This window comes from Ostrea edulis, chromosome 6 (genome assembly GCF_947568905.1).
Source record: "Ostrea edulis chromosome 6, xbOstEdul1.1, whole genome shotgun sequence".
Taxonomy (NCBI): Eukaryota; Metazoa; Mollusca; class Bivalvia; order Ostreida; family Ostreidae; genus Ostrea; species Ostrea edulis.
This window is the reverse complement of record NC_079169.1, coordinates 5,498,755-5,515,075: the sequence shown is the minus strand read 5'-3', so window position 1 is coordinate 5,515,075 and position 16,321 is coordinate 5,498,755. Positions and strand designations below refer to the sequence as shown.

The following is a 16,321-nucleotide window of genomic DNA, read 5'->3' as shown; positions in this document are numbered from 1 at the left end:
TTATAATACGTATCATGATCAATTTTTCAACCCGCTAAAGGCAATTCATAAATTTACTTTAACCGACTTTCGAGTTAGCTAGTCACACATGATATGATTTCTACACACTTCATATTTTCTGTTACAAAAAGAAACATGTCGGTTAAAATAAAGTGGGATGGTTTAAAATTATTAAAAACACTCGACCAGAATCATAAAATTGATATGCTTGTATTGCACTTCCGGATGACCCTCGGAGCCAGAATGGGGGGCGCAAATTGAAAGGAAGTATAAATGTTTACATTTACATGTAGAACAATTGGCAAAAAATATCTAAAGAAAAATATGCTACCATTATTCAAAATTACAGGCGTACTACCTCCCGTGATGTAGATTTCAGCTTCTTCAAACTACACTTTCCAGAATCTGAGGTTAGTTTGCTTACTTAGTTTAGGCCTAGACGTTCTTTCATTCCTCTCTGCTTTCTACAAACAGTCCAGGCTGTTGGTCCATGCTTGCTACAAACAGTCCTGGCTTTCTTCTTTCCTCTCTGCTTGCTACAAACAGTCCTGACTTCCTTCCTGTTGGTCCATGCTTGCTACAAACATTCCTGGCTTCCTTCCTGTTGGTCCATGCTTGCTAAAACAGTCCTGCCTTCCCTTCTATTGGTTTACGCTTGCTACAAACAGTCTTTGCTTCCCTTCTGTTGGTCCGTGCTTGCTACAAACAGTCCTGACTTCCTTCCTGTTGGTCCATGCTTGCTACAAACAGTCCTGGCTTCCCTCCTATTGGTCCATGCTTGCTACAAACAGTCCTGACTTCCTCCATGTTGGTCCATGCTTGCTACAAACAGTCCTGACTTCCTTCCTGTTGGTTCATGCTTGCTACAAACAGTCCTGGCTTACCTCCTGTTGGTCCATGCTTGCTACAAACAGTCCCGGCTTCCCTCCTATTGGTCGATGCTTGCTACAAACAGTCCCGACTTCCTTCTTGTTGGTCCATGCTTGCTACAAACAGTCTTGGCTTCCCTCCTATTGATCCATGCTTGCTACAAACAGTCCTGACTTCCCTCCTGTTGGTTCATGCTTGCTACAAAGTCCTGAATTCCCTTCTGTTGGTCCATGCTTGCTACAAAGAGTTCTGACGTCCCTTCTGTTGGTCTATGCTTGCTACAAACAGTCCTGCCTTCCCTCCTGTTGGACCATGCTTGCTACAAACAGTCCTGGCTTACCTACTGTTGGTCCATGCTTGCAACAAACAGTCCCGGCTTCCCTCCTATTGGTCGATGCTTGCTACAAACAGTCCCGACTTCCTTCTTGTTGGTCCATGCTTGCTACAAAGAGTCCTGACTTCCCTCCTGTTGGTTCATGCTTGCTACAAACAGTCCTGCCTTCCCTCCTGTTGGTCCATACTTGCTACAAACAGTCCAGGCTTCCCTCCTTTTGGTCCATCCTTCGTTTTTCATCTCCTTTCCCACTGTTCTCCCCATGTAATCTTTGGGACCACCGTTGTACATTTCCAATCATTCGTTAATCTAGATCCATCATAGTATTATAACCAATCGCCTTCCTCGATCATCGATGTGTTCCAATGTACCCCCTACCTCATAGCCAATCCTGTTCATTTCCAACATGTTTTATCTATCTATGATTTACTTGCTATGGTCATGGCATCACCAGCATTTTTCTCAGCCATGAGAACTGCAAACTATCCATTCTCTTCGCATCGGCCTTCATCATTTTCCCAGCTTCATATTTATACAGTAGTACAAGACCCACTAGTGTCTTGCATGGCTTGATCTTAGTGTTGCAACCGATGCTTCCGTGTCAACATGCAGAACAGTCTTCGTCTTCTTGTGTCTATTCCTAATGTAGTCAGTTTCCCCTCGATCTTTTCTCATTGTTGTTCTCAGATACACACAAACTACTTCGTAATGTCCTGTTTTGAATCACTCGTATCAATGTGTGCTAGCTGCTCCCCATCACCATGTTCTCCTTCAATCCGATTCTCTCACTCTGTTCCACAACCTATCAGTTTTGCTGAATGTGCTCATACTTTGATGCAATTAATGGTATGTCTCAAACAAAGCCCAAGTCCTAGCTCCTGGGAAGTTTCATCTTATCATCGTTCATAATACACCTGTGAAAAGCTAATATAGGTACATAATACGCCCGTGAAAAGCTAATATAGGGTGTTTTTCTTACATGATTTGTAGAACTTGGCTTCAACTAGTATCAGCAATCATCAGGGTGTGACATACTTTCTTTGCATCGTAAAAACAGACAAATCATGTATTCTCTATGTAATTTTCTTACTTGGCCTAAGATGTATGTTTACCAAGTTTGATGGTCCTAGCCCCAACGGTTCAGTCTCTATCCTGCTACTATGACTTTGACCTTGAAAAAATAGGCATCCTCCACATGGCATAAAATGTAAGTGTACAAGTTTGACAGTCCTAGCCTCAACACTTCAGTCTGTATACTGCCTAAAAGGTTTTCCTACTAAGTGATACCGTGACCTTTAAAAAACCAAGCATCTTCCTCTCATCACGGTGATCAAATGTACCAACTTGCAATATCCTAGAGCTTAGGGTTTGGTCTGTATCCTGTCTGCAAGGTTTTCCCAAATAAGTGATACTACGACCTTGACCATCCTACTACGTGATACTGCGACCTTGACCTTGAAAAAACAATAGACATCTTCCTCTCATTATGGTACATGTAATCAAATGTACCAAGTTGCAATATCCTGTAGCTTACAGTTCGGCTTGTATCCTGTTCACAAGGTTTTCCTAATAAGTTATACTTCCATCTTGACCTTCCTCTCATCATGGTGATCAATGTACCAAGTTGTAAAATCCTGGAGCTTATGGTTCAGTCTGTATCCTGCCTACAAAGTCCGGACAGATGGACGATGCCATGCCATAATATGTCCCGTCGAAGATGGGCGGATAAAAATGTTCACTTGGCATAAGGTGTATGTGTACAGAGTTTGATGGTCCTAGCCCAACAGTTTGGTCTGTATCCTGCTACTATGACCTTGATAAATAGATGGCATCCTCCACTTGGCACAAGGTATATATGTACCAAGTTTGACTGTCCTAGCCCTCAACAGTTCGGTCTGTATTCTGCCTACAGGGTTTACATATTAACTGATTCTACCACAATGATTTTTTACCTTTGACCTTAATAAATTAGAGACATCCTCTCATCAGGATGATCAAATGTACCAAGTTGTAATATTCTGGAGCTTGCAATTCGGTCCATATCCTGCCTACTAAGTGATGCTACGATCTTGACCTTTGATCTCTGACCCTGAAAAGCAATACGCATCTTCCTCTCATTATAGTGATAATATATACCAAGTTGTAATATCCTGGAGCTTACGGTTCAGTCTGTAGCCTGTCTACAAGGTTTTCCTACTAAGTGATACGACCTTGACCTTGCAAAACAATAGGCACCTTCCTCTCATCATGGTGATCAAATGTCCCAAGTTATAAAATCCTGGAGCTTACGGTTCGGTCTGTATCCTGTCCACAAGGTTCGGACTGACAGATGAAGCCATACCACAATACGCCCCATCTTTGAAGGGCATATCAAAATGTAGAATTGTTAACAGGTGACAATGGATGAAGACCAACGATAAGACAAGTGCAGATCTAGAGGCCCTGATGTGGCATATTTATTATTGTGAAGAACTAATTGTTGGATATAATGTAATAAATTCTTGTGAATACATTTTTAAAAGGAGTTTGGAGTTAAACTTTTCAAGTTACTGTCCAGAAACCATATTTGTCTGAAGTTTTCAATCTATTTTCGGTCACTGTGACCTTGACCTTTTTTCTCCAAAATCAATAGGGGCCTTGCTTTGCTGGTATCCAACAATATATCCAAGTCTCATTTAATTCAAATTAAAAATTTTCGAGTTATCCTCCAGAAACCAAAATTTTTGGAATTTTAAATCAATTTTCGGTCACAGTGACCTTGACCTATTTTCTCCAAAATCAACAGGGGTCTTCCTTACCTGGTACATAACAATATCTTTAAGTATCATTTGATTCGGATTTAAACTTTCTGAGTTATCATCCGGAAACCAAATTTTTCATTCTATTTTGTCACCATGACCTTGGACCATTTTTCTCCAAAATTAATAGTTGTCTTCCTTACCTGGTACCCAACAATATATTAAATTTTCATTTGATTAGATTGTAAACTTTTCGAGTTATCATCCGGAAACCAATTGTTGACGCCCGCATCACCAAACCAATAGCAAAGTTCAAATTCTCTGCAACTCGGCTGATAAACTTTAGCATTTTCGTTTGTACAAAAACTCTCTCAAGATCTCCCCAATATGTTATGTACACAAGCAATGGGTGTAGGAATGGAGATCGTGAAAAGTACCTACAAGATGCTAGACCCCCCCACACACAAATTCCTGGATCCGCCTATGCAAGGTCACCCGAGTGACTCAGCTGATCTAAAAAGCGAGTTACTGGGTCATTATTTGCTCTACACTACGAGGATCATTGCATATATCATTTCAATAAATTGTAGCCTTTCTATTCTTTATGAATTTTTTTTTGGAAATTTGAACCCCTACTGTGACAAATTATGTGTATTAGGTGCCTTTGTATTTGAACAAACTTTCATCCCCTTGTGGCATGTTTTGTTGAATTTGGTTGACTTCTATTTCAGAAGACGATGGCAGACCACAATGTAATTAATATCAGACTTCCTAGATTCGCATCGTATCTAAACACAAGATGATCTTCTTACGCAGAGTATATGGCACGGATCTATGAAGTCCAATTTTAATTACATTGTGGCAGACCAAAGAGAAACTTTGATCAGAAAAGCTCAATTGAAATTTCATCTCAAGACAGCTACAAATATACAAAATGAACATGAAGACAGTAATATTTTCTTTAATTCTTTGAGATTAACTGGACTTTTAAACAGCCTGTTGACACAAGTAGGAATACAGAGCACACAGTGCTGACAGCATCCATTTTCCCCTTCACAGAATCACTTCCACAGGAATGCCAGTGGTAAAAAAAAAAACACAAAAATTTCTGTCACAGAGGTTTTTGATTTTCTAATGAAGAATCACTATTTCCCTCTTCAACTTTGGTGTTTACTCCTTAGAAAATAAAACCATGGAAGTCTAATATTTTAGGTGTCTGTCTTTGATAATCAGAGTTTGCACCACAAAAGGATTAAAATAATGCATCTTGGGACTTGTCTATTAAAATGTCCATCTTCTGTTTAAATCCAGAGGCATTAAATCCCTGAGCATTGCATCACTGAATTGGAAAACATTTTGCAAACATACAATTTTTTTCACCATGCCGCTGCACATTCTCAAGTAACATGAAATAAGTTGAGCACCATACTTGACGAGCTTCAAGTATTAGTAACACAAGTGCAAGTGGTTATCCCCACACTTTTTTTTTCAAAAATCTTTTCAATTTCAAGTAAATGCTGTATCTGAGTGCACTTTTCATTTCAAAGATGCTCTCCCACTAAAACCCTGGTTCCACACATTCACACCGAGAACTTTGTTCCACGTGAAAAGGATACTGCCTCCGAAGTCCACCTCCTGAAGTTGCTCAACAGAAAATCCAGAAAATCTCAAATCCGAATTCCCGGAATCGAAAAAGAAAAAAATTCATTCAAAGTGACAGTGACATCATCAGTAGAATACATCAGTGAATGATTATAATTGGCATGATTAATTATTAAGAACTTTTTTCAGCTAATCTAATTAAATCCAAGAATCTTTGCACTTTTCCTTTGTTTGGAACAGCAAACATCTGAAATTGGAAAAACAGTGTAAATATTAAACTCTTGGACAATACACATCTTTAATACAAAGTTTAACAATGCACATGTACATAAATCTCGAGTCCATGATGAAAATATTCCCCTTGTTTAATGTATTACATTTTAAAATCTGTGGTGTTCCATTCAGCTGTTTAACAAGGCATGCATTCAAAGAACTTGTTCATCCTCTCACAATGTGACAATTATCAGAATACATAAACCCCCCTTGTCAAGTAATAGACTGTCTTGTTTAATTTCTAAAACTAGCATATTACATCCCATATCTATCAACCTTCATACATCTGCATAGAAATGGGAAAAAAACCCAGTGTGAGCCCTCACCACAGAGTGTCTTTAGTGTGCGCTTCACTTGCTCGTAATTATATAATACTAATGTTCAAGTCAAGTGGCTATCATTCCCTACCAAATTCATCATCTAAACAACATCCTTAGAACTCTCAATGTTATAAAACATATTGCCACTTCTACACACACTACAGTAATGAAGTTGTACAAATAGTGTGGGGAGGAGGGGTGATTTGTTCACTCTAAAGAAAGTTGGTCGTGAACGACACGATAGTGAAGGAACCAAGTGTATCCCTAAACATTTCAATTACATCTTTCAACTTTGTAATTATAAGTGTCCAATTCACATCTACCACTTAACAGATTTAGTTCTATACACACACAGGGCTAAACCTGCCAAGGTGTAGATTACATTGAGTGACACTTGCCTTTTGAAGATGCAACACCTAATAAAAAAATAAACTATTTTTATAATGCGGTCCAATACACAATAAACTTGTATCCGACACGTCACTCACAACCAAAATGAAGATATGATGGTATATGGTGCCCATGCTGGTTTTCCAGAAATAACACTTTTGCAAAGAAGGTAAAAAATCTCTAATAGGATCTGAACACACTCCAACAAGCTAACATACTAGCACACAGATCTCTGGTTGGCAATACCTCATGACTACCACATGGTAAATCCACTCGACATTTAAAAAGCATACACTTTACATAAATCAGGGTAGATCACCCAAACTTTCAAAACCTTGTCCGTTAAAATACTTTCTTGTGTTGGGGAGGGGAGGGGGGGGGGGATACTTTTTTGTATTGTCCTTTAATACTAACTACGCTCTCTGGGAAAGAAATTGGGAAATACCAGAAAGCTAGCTACCCTGTAGAGGTTCGACCCTTCTTAAAACCTTCAATTTACAGTACCATTTCTTCTGCGAAAAAATTAGGTCTTATAATGCTGTATTCTTGCATCAAATAAAATTATTTGAAGCAACACGTTTTAAATTCGCTACATGTTTTCAATTTACAAGTATAATAAGAAAATATGATGGGAACTTTTTTATATTAAAATTCTGAGACAGTGATGCAAACATTCAGAGATACATACATACAGGTATAAGAAATCCATTGTGCTTAAGAAAAGTTGCACAGTAAATTGAAGGTTTTGATGAGAGGTTGATTGGTACATATATAGCTCTCTGCACCCCCCCCCCCCCCCCCCCCCCCCCCCCCCCCCCCCCCCCCAATACTGTAATTCTGTAGCTACACCCAACAAAAATATAAATAAGAAAATAAATTTTAAAAGTTCATAAAAAAATAGATTCAATACTCTATCACTCAAGTCCTATCCTACAAATTTCAAATCTGACAATTTATTAAAATACAAATATCAAAAACACCAACAATCCAACTGAGAATCACATCAACAATGTGTCCATCAGACTACAAGCCTTTAAACTATAATGGATAATTTACTTAATGAAAATATTGGAGATGTTAAAGTAATTCCCTAATTGGTAATGTCATTTTGTGCCACAAATGCCATGTACGATCAGTCTTGGATGAACATTTCAAATGTATGAACTGAGAATTTGGGAAGCTGGTTTTCTTTCTTGTGTCACATTTACACTTGTTCTCCCCTCATCAGAATGAGGCTAATTATCAATTCTTTTATCTCTATGTACCCAGAATTCTGAAATCATCTTGCACCCAATTTCTTTGGATTCTTGTACATACCAGATGCAGCACAACATTCAACAGTCTGACTTGCAACTGTATAAATATCTCTCTTACTCCACTGAAACACTGTTTTCCCAGTGCCAATATAGAAAACAATGAAAGGTCATGTCATAAGGAATCTATATATATATATACACAAAATAGGAATATGTACATCTACAAAAACCCTATATCAGATAGTTTAGGGAAGTGTTGCTTTAATAGATTAACTTGTCTTAAAAGTAGGCCAAACACCAAGGTCAAAAAGTCAAACACTAGTCCCAGGGAATGCACATATAGAAGATAGCTCTACTATCATTCAAGAGAGTTATGTTTCAGACAGACAAACAATACGCCCCCGTTCTTCGATGTGTGGGAAGAAAAATATTAGGATTTGTTTCATAAGTCACTCTCAGATCATCCAGGGTCACAAAAATTATGGGGCAGGTGTGATGATTTTATTTCTTAATTTTTATTTTCCGAAAAAAAAAATAATGACAAAAGGCATTACACAAAGTGTAAATAAGTTAACATTCAAAGAATCCTTGGTAGAAAACATAAAACCAACATTCTGTGACTTTAATCATTCACTCATGTAGGTAGTTTGTTTGAAATTGTAATTTTTGCCCAAAAAAATCGGGACGGGCCCTTTTTTGAGGGATGGGCAGGGATGATAATCTATCAATTAATTTCAATTGGCCTAACCAGGACATTTTTTTTGCAAGATTTGACATTTTAAAATCTTAAATAATTTGAGATATAAAAATAATTTTTTACAAGAATTTTTGCACTTTGTGTAAATTTAGTAAAAAATTAATAAAACAAAAAGTAATTTACACTTACAAGCACAATACAAACAAGTTATTTGAAAAAGTAATGCATATTTAAATTATTTTAGTCTTTTTTTTTTTCTTTTTTTAATAAAAATAATGCATTAATTTTCATCATTAAGGCCAAGTAAAATTAATTAGTAGATTATAATTCAAACTTCACAACAAAATGGGGCGGATGGGAGGATTTTATTTTTTGCCATGGTATTCTTGACCTCAAAAATGCCTTCTCTCATTGAGAAAAGGCTTTATAAATCATAATTACATGTGTATTTGGGTTTCTAAAAGGCAAAGTGAAACAAAGTATGTTTACGATACCGGACCGGATATAAAAATATCCGGAAATCGTAATTTTGAAAAATAAAAAAAAAATCGGGGCGGGGCGATTTTCGAGGGACGGGTGGGAATGATAATCTACTAATTAATTTTACTTGGCCTAATCTTTCATCTTACGGTGTCATTAAATGATATGTAGCAGGTGTAGGCTTGTAGCAGATGCAATTTACATTTTTGGATGAAATTTTTTTTTATCAACAAACGAACAATTTTCTGCTCTTTTCTGAAGACTTCAAATACATGTACTTTTAGTGGATTAAGCAAGCTTCTCTTTAAATGAAATAAATATTTGGGTTTATTTTTGGTCTTGGTGCACCAACGAAAATCTGTGACGTGAGGGGGGGTTGACACAAGATAAAGAACAAATTACAGTAATTATTTCTTATAAACTAAGAATAACATGTTTGAGTTATTAATGAGGGAAAGTAATATTGATGGACAGAAGAAATTGAGAGCAAAGAGAGATAACCCATTGCAAAAGAAAAAACAAAACAACCAAAAAAAAAAAAAAAATCCTTTAAATAACTTGTTTGCACTGTTCTAGTTACAATACAGAAAATGCTGAGGGGACTTCTGACATACATATTTATTGGGTCTAAATTCGTTAGACATATTTTATACCTACATTTGTGTAAAAATTTCAGAGAAATAAGGGTAAACAGGTCTAGGATCATCAACTCCATATCCAAAGAAATTAATCTGCATTGCTTTAAGTATACAGGTCACATTGGCTAATTTCTACTGTTCCCTCAAAATGAGAGCAAAATGTACAATAGTCACAATGCAATTACATCATCACACTCAAATGTGTTAACTTCTAATAAATTCATAAAATGAAGGAAACCGAAAATAACAAACAAGAAACTATTCTCATCACAATTGCATGTCCAACATGTCAGATGAACAAAATGAAACATCTAGTTAAATCATTGCAGTAGAATTCTTTTAATAATGTAGTTTTTAATATATATTTTACAAATTTTCTCATTTTTTGCAAAGCATTTAGATCTATCAATGCTGATAAAGATAAAGGACACATGATAAAACAAGTACACTGAAAGATGCAAAATTAAAGTCACGTTCCAAAGACAATAAAATTTCCATAAATCATGCTATCTGATGCCACTAAATAAGACACACGACCATCGATGACCTACCAGAAGTGATGTTGGTTTACTGTTCCCTATCTCGACCTCCCGATGAGGGTTTTGCGCTAACAGTTTTATCGACACCATCTTCCTCTTGCCGTTTTTCATAATGTCCAAAGTCATCAAAGATGGACGTGGTGTGGCGGTAGGTGTGCATGATTTTGAGAACTAATTTTCCTTTCTCAGGGGGAACTTCCTGTGTGTCTCTTGAATTGGTCACAGGTTTGTTTTCATTGTTCTCCAAACGAATGTGTCGCAACTGGGAGTTGGGTACGTCCTTCACATAGATCCATTTCACTTCAAATTGGCCTCTCCACTTGTCCTGAGCCCAGACGCCAGCTTGTTTTCCATAGTCCAAACTACACATCATTTGGGCCATTCCACAGAAGTGTCCAGATCCATTCACACTGAAGAACAAGTAAATGGGTCCTTTACTATCGCGCTCCTTAAATGCCTGGTCCAGTCTCTTGTTTCCGTGATCTGTGCTACACCAAATGCTGTACTTGATCGAACGGTGAATGTCATCTTCCGAGTAGCTTTTGATGATGAAAAAACGAGCCCCACGTGGATTCAAGTTAAAATCACGAGGATTGTATTGGTTAGCCGAGCGTAGTTTTTCCAGTACTGGGTGGTTTGACGCAGAGCTTCCTGAAGCGGATGCCTGGACTGCTCCCTGCCCACTACTACCAGACGCGTTTGATGATTGGTTTGAATTAGAATTTCCAGAATAGTTGTTATTCATTGTTCTACTTCTAGGTGCTGACCATGAATTTCTCTGCTGGTTACCTCCATTCACTCCCTGCTTGTTTCCGGGGTTATTTCTCTGATCCCAAGTACCAATGTCCAAATTCTTAGGATTCATGGGGGCACGAGGAATTGGCCTAGGCTGAAGTTTCGGCTGAGGTCTTGCAGGCTGACTGGCGATAGCAGCCCAAGAAGTTTTCTTTGGTGCCGACATACTACCGTTGGACTGCGCTGAGACACTACCTCCATTTTGCTCCAAATGTCCAGATTCATTCACCATATTGGGGTCTACAGGACCGTCCCCAGCAATATTCATGCCTTTCAACCCTTGTTCAACACTGTTCATCCCTGAAGGGTCTCTTCCATCAAATTCACCATTCATGTACGGATCAGAGGGTATCATATTTTCAGGCCGATAATAGTCTTGCTCATAAACTCGCGTATCCTTTTGCCTTCCTTGAGTTGCAGTGTTCCAATAGTCATTGCCACCAGAATAATCTGGCTGCCATCCAAACTGAGGATATCCAAAGCCTCCGAAAATTCCATTATAGTCATAGCCTCCAAAAGATAACATAGTCGCAGCATCCGTACCATTTGACCAAGCACTTCCATCACCGATTCCTTGATTCATGTATGGGGTAAAGGGCATGGCTTGAGTGTAATAACTTGGCATAAAAGGGTCTGACACGCCTGGACTCGACATTGGGGCAGTATTATATCCTCCCTAAAATGTAATAAAAAAAAACAAACTCAATTATAATTGAAATGGTATTGTCAACAAAATTCAGTGTTCCTTCAATAAATCTCTTAATCAATATTATGTTCTGATTATTTTTATTAGTTTCTCTTTAAGCTTTCAATCTGATGAAACTTTTCTTCAGCTTTTATACCAGTACTAAAGCAACCAGTCAAGTTCAATTCATTACTGATGTCCAGCACAGATTTTAGAATGTTATTATAACTTTCGTCTTGAAAAAGTCTGCAGTTTACAGCAATATATGAACATTGAGTAACAACACAGTGTTCGAAATTAACCATAGACCGAGTCTTATGTCAAATGGCATTGGTCGATGCCAATTGTAGTTGAGATCGGAGACCAGATTGTCAATGTATATTTTCTAGATTTAAAGCAATAAAGTTATCCCAAAGGACCCTACATGGTCAGTCAACAGGGGTCGAAATTAACTTTTTCTACCACAGGCTAATTTTAGCCTGTGGGGGTAATGCACAGGCTAAAATGAAAACCTACAAGCTAAAATAAAAATAATGAAGCAGTGCTCTTTTTTCATGCTTTTTTAAAATGAACGATTTTCCCCATCATTACTGAACCTAGTGGGTCAACAGGCATCGTTTGGACAGGACACTAAGTTACTTAAGTCATATGGTGCAATGTTTAGGTCTCTTGATTATCGCACCTCTAATCCACAACCTGTTTACCGCAGGTCTAGATCCAGTCTTTCAATTTCATGCCACATCAGGGTTGTCACAAATGATTTTTCAAAGCGAATCCCAGACTCATGGTTTTATAAGCAGCACGATCACGAGCCCCATGAACTCTTTGATAATCGTCTACGCGGTGAGCAGTGCACTTGTGTCATCACTACAACCCGACCTCAATATGACAATAAATTGATATGGATAGGACATTCTCTCGATTCTGATAAAAATTAATACTGGAAGACTTGGATTTTTATTATTTTTTTTAGATAAATGAATAACAAAAACCTCATACTTGGAATTCAATTTAATCACCCCTAAAGGTGAACAGGTCTCGTGGCACATGTCTATATTTTTCATCATAATGCGATGCCCGACATTTAAAGCATTTGTTTGATCCAGAGTGCAAGTTTAAGAAAAGCGAATAGCGCATCACCGTATAAAACGGACACGATACGATCATAGTTTGTAAATCAACACTCGCTAAGATTTTCAAGTGTCCACTATTTTTACTCGCTATTTTTCAAATGTACTCGCATTTTGCGAGTAATTTTCACTAATTTCGAGCCCTGGTCAACTGTCTGATAAATCTTGTTAAGAAAGGAGGATATTGTTACGGAAATGGAAAGAAAATCTGCTTTCTAAAGTAACTGAAAATGCCTTTTGTGATATTTTTTTCAACATTGCGGTCTATGCCAACTCGATGAGGTCTATGTCACCTTGCTTTGGTATAGAATTGTGGTCTATACCAAGTTTTCAACCAATTTCGACCATTGACAACAAAAGGAGGACCTATAATATTACTAAACCATAGTTATACCTGGTGAGGGGCCTGCTGCAAATAGGGTTCGAATTCTTCGTCTTTCACGGTTTCTTTAACAGATCCATTTGCCACTGAAAATAGGTGAAAACAATGAATTCAATATATACAAAACTATGTCCAAGATAAATATAAACCATTTCTGTATAAACCCCTTTTACATCATGTTTATGTTTTCCTTCTATAACATGTAAAGACTGATAAAAAGACAATTACAACGTTAAAAAATGCCACAATATGCTTAAATTGTCATCTTCGATAACAGTAAACTTATTTTCTCGTACAACAATCAATGGAACTTTAATACAAACTCTATTTTTTCATTAGTATATATGTCATCCTAGCATTTATAGAATATCATTTCCTCATAATCATGCAAACCAAAGGTCAGTCTACTTTCAAATAAATACTGCCCATTTTTCGACTTGCCCTTTTACCATACTTCCGGAAACCTACCTTGATTTGGCTGTCCTTTCGTCCTCTATTGATAAATTCGCATGAAAAATAAAATAAAAATATATTATAGTTATTCGGGTATACAGACGAAATATTAGACCAAATATTAAAGGAAACGTAAAGCCAACATAAATGACAAAGGCATGACGCATGCTATGTACCTGATCAATGCTTGCAGACATCACACTCAAACTATTAACACACAATTGTCTATGATAAAATAACTGTCCTTAAGGTCTTTTGTTTATATATTTCACAAATGTCACAATCCCTCTTTTAGTAGTTTACTGAATCTTCCTCAAAATTAACAACGAAATCGGTCACTACCCCAAGAAAATGGCGGCCAATCTGCACAAGCCTCGCTATCGCCTTTTGTCCACGTGACATTACTCATTCTACGTCATTATTCTAACTTAGTGCCCCCTTCCCTTCTCCAAACATGATGTATACGAAAGGCTATTAGGCCTAGTATCATAATATAATTTTTTTTATTAAACTTCCACTAGCTCGTAATTACAAGATAAATGCAAGAAAAAATCTCGTAATTTACGAAATAATTATCTCGTAATTACAACAGATCTCTACATTTACTAAGACTTAGGCTATATATGTATTCTGGGTGTACATAAGAAAAGTACAAATTTTGCTGTACTATCAGAATTGGGGAGATTTCCTCTACATCATGATATTTTGAAATCAATCATTTGTTATTGGTACAGGCTTGAAAACCAAAATGAATTTAAACTACTTAAGGATGCTTATCTATGTAGTAAATCTTTACATTTAAACAGCAAACTGTCATGGTACTCACTAGTAGAAAAAGCTTTAGAATATATTAAAATTGGATATCCGTTAAGAGATTTTAGTCAGTATAGATTTAAGAAAATTGTAAAGAAATTACTCTGTGATAAATACACTGAAACCTGGTACAATAATCGAAATAAATTAATACTTCCTATTACCAGCCCATCAGAGTTATCGCGCTTTGATGACTCTTGCGCGTCAATAAAACAAGTCTCGCGAGCAAGTGCGAGATTACCGGGACATAAGCAAAACGTTGATCCCCCCCCCCCCTTTTTTTAATATATATATATATATATATTAAAAACATGGTGCCATGGTAAAATAGCCATTAGTCAAGTTACATTTTAAAAAATCTAACACTAATATATAAGACTAATGTGTTTTTGAACGCCATCACATCTGTTTCAAAAATTGATGTTTTATATCCGATTTCCATCGACATATGTAATTTTTGAAATAGCTTAGATGAAGTTCAGAAACATAGCAGTTGAGTTAATTAGTGTTATAAACATCTCAAAATTAAAACAAAATTGCAGTTTGACAGATGGGTAATTTATTTTCTAATATTAGAAAAGGAGGGGTGGGGGGGGGGGGGGTTGTTACATGTAAAACTTATACTGTACCAGTTTATACTTACAAAGTTCATGCCATATGAACCTGCACTAATTGTATGATAAAATATCTTCATAGTCTGACAGAATAACTTAGGTTAAACCTTTACAGTTCTTCTTGCAGTTGATGCTTTATATCGGTCAAATTTAGCAAATTCAGTAACTATGCTCCCTCACATAGTTTAATAAGTTTGTCTTTTTTCTTGTTAAAATAATTAAATTTTTCTAACTTTAGAATTTTGATCAGTGTTGTGTTTTGCACTTGATTATAATTCGTATTCAATGCCATATTTGTTTACGTTGTCCCGGTAGCACGACTTTACGCGCCTTTAATTTGAAGAGTTCCACTAATGGAAATCAAAAGTATTGATGGGAAACTGTGCACTTATTTTAAGCTTAAGGAGCACTTTGGTTTTGAGAACTATCTTAATAAAATTAAAAAATTTGATATTAGACGATCTATTTGTAAGTTACGGATATCAGTTCATAAATTAATGATTGAAGTTGGTAGATATTCTGGTATTACTAGGAATGAACGAATATGTAACAAATGCAACTCCGGTTTATTAGGTGATGAGATCCATTTTTGGATTAAATGTGAAAAGTTTGCTGAAGAAAGAAAATCTTTTTGTGGTACTATAGAAAAAACAGTTAAAATTTTACCAAACTCAATGATGAACAAAAATTCATTTACATACTATGCTCTGAAGAGCCATCCATTCTAAATATAACTGGAAAATTTATTTTGAACAATATATGACACTGTATTTGTATATAACTATGTGTTATGTAATCACTTCTTTCTTTACTTGTATATGTATATGTACATTATTTGTATGTATTTTCATGCTGCCCCTTGAGGGCCCTTGATTGGAAAATAAATATAGTTAGTTATATAGCGCCCTAATTAATTAAAAATCTCTAAAGCGTTTTACATAAAAAGCATACAATTCAACGTAAAAACAACAATGTCCTATACATAAAAAAAATAATAATAATGGTACACGCATATGATTGTAATACGATAAAATATAATATTGGTCACATACCGTGAAAAAATATCTTAATTTTGCGCTTTTTAAATACCGGCCATTTTACAGCAGGGATACCTCATCCACCTATATGGAGCGCCAAATTAACGTATTAAAACGCAAATATCGCGAAGATATCCAGGGTTGTGGGCAGTGATTGATTTGATGTTTAGTTAATCTGATTAAAATCAGATCTTCTCTAACCGTTACACTGGAGAAGGATCTAACAGTGTAACGGTTAGGGTTAGGGTTCTGATTCTAAAATAATTAGATTGATG

The 16,321-nt window shown here is 36.5% G+C and overlaps 1 protein-coding gene across 2 annotated transcripts; it reads right to left on the bottom strand.

The window, feature by feature from the left end:
- Positions 1-4,887: 4,887 nt before the first annotated feature.
- LOC125645725 (YTH domain-containing family protein 3-like) lies at positions 4,888-14,579 on the bottom strand. Of its 2 annotated transcripts, XM_048871516.2 has the most exons (5): positions 13,759-14,579; positions 13,598-13,622; positions 13,142-13,215; positions 10,150-11,608; positions 4,888-5,791 (listed from the first exon to the last, which is right to left on the bottom strand). In XM_048871516.2, the coding sequence occupies exons 1-4, from the start codon at positions 13,777-13,779 to the stop codon at positions 10,166-10,168; spliced, it is 1,563 nt and encodes a 520-aa protein (XP_048727473.1). In that variant the 5' UTR covers positions 13,780-14,579; the 3' UTR covers positions 4,888-5,791; positions 10,150-10,165. The 2 variants fall into 2 exon arrangements, with proteins under 2 accessions (XP_048727473.1, XP_055997352.1); XM_056141377.1 differs by lacking the exon at positions 4,888-5,791 and having other exon boundaries at positions 9,917-11,608; positions 13,759-14,569.
- Between the last annotated feature and the right edge of the window lie 1,742 nt (positions 14,580-16,321).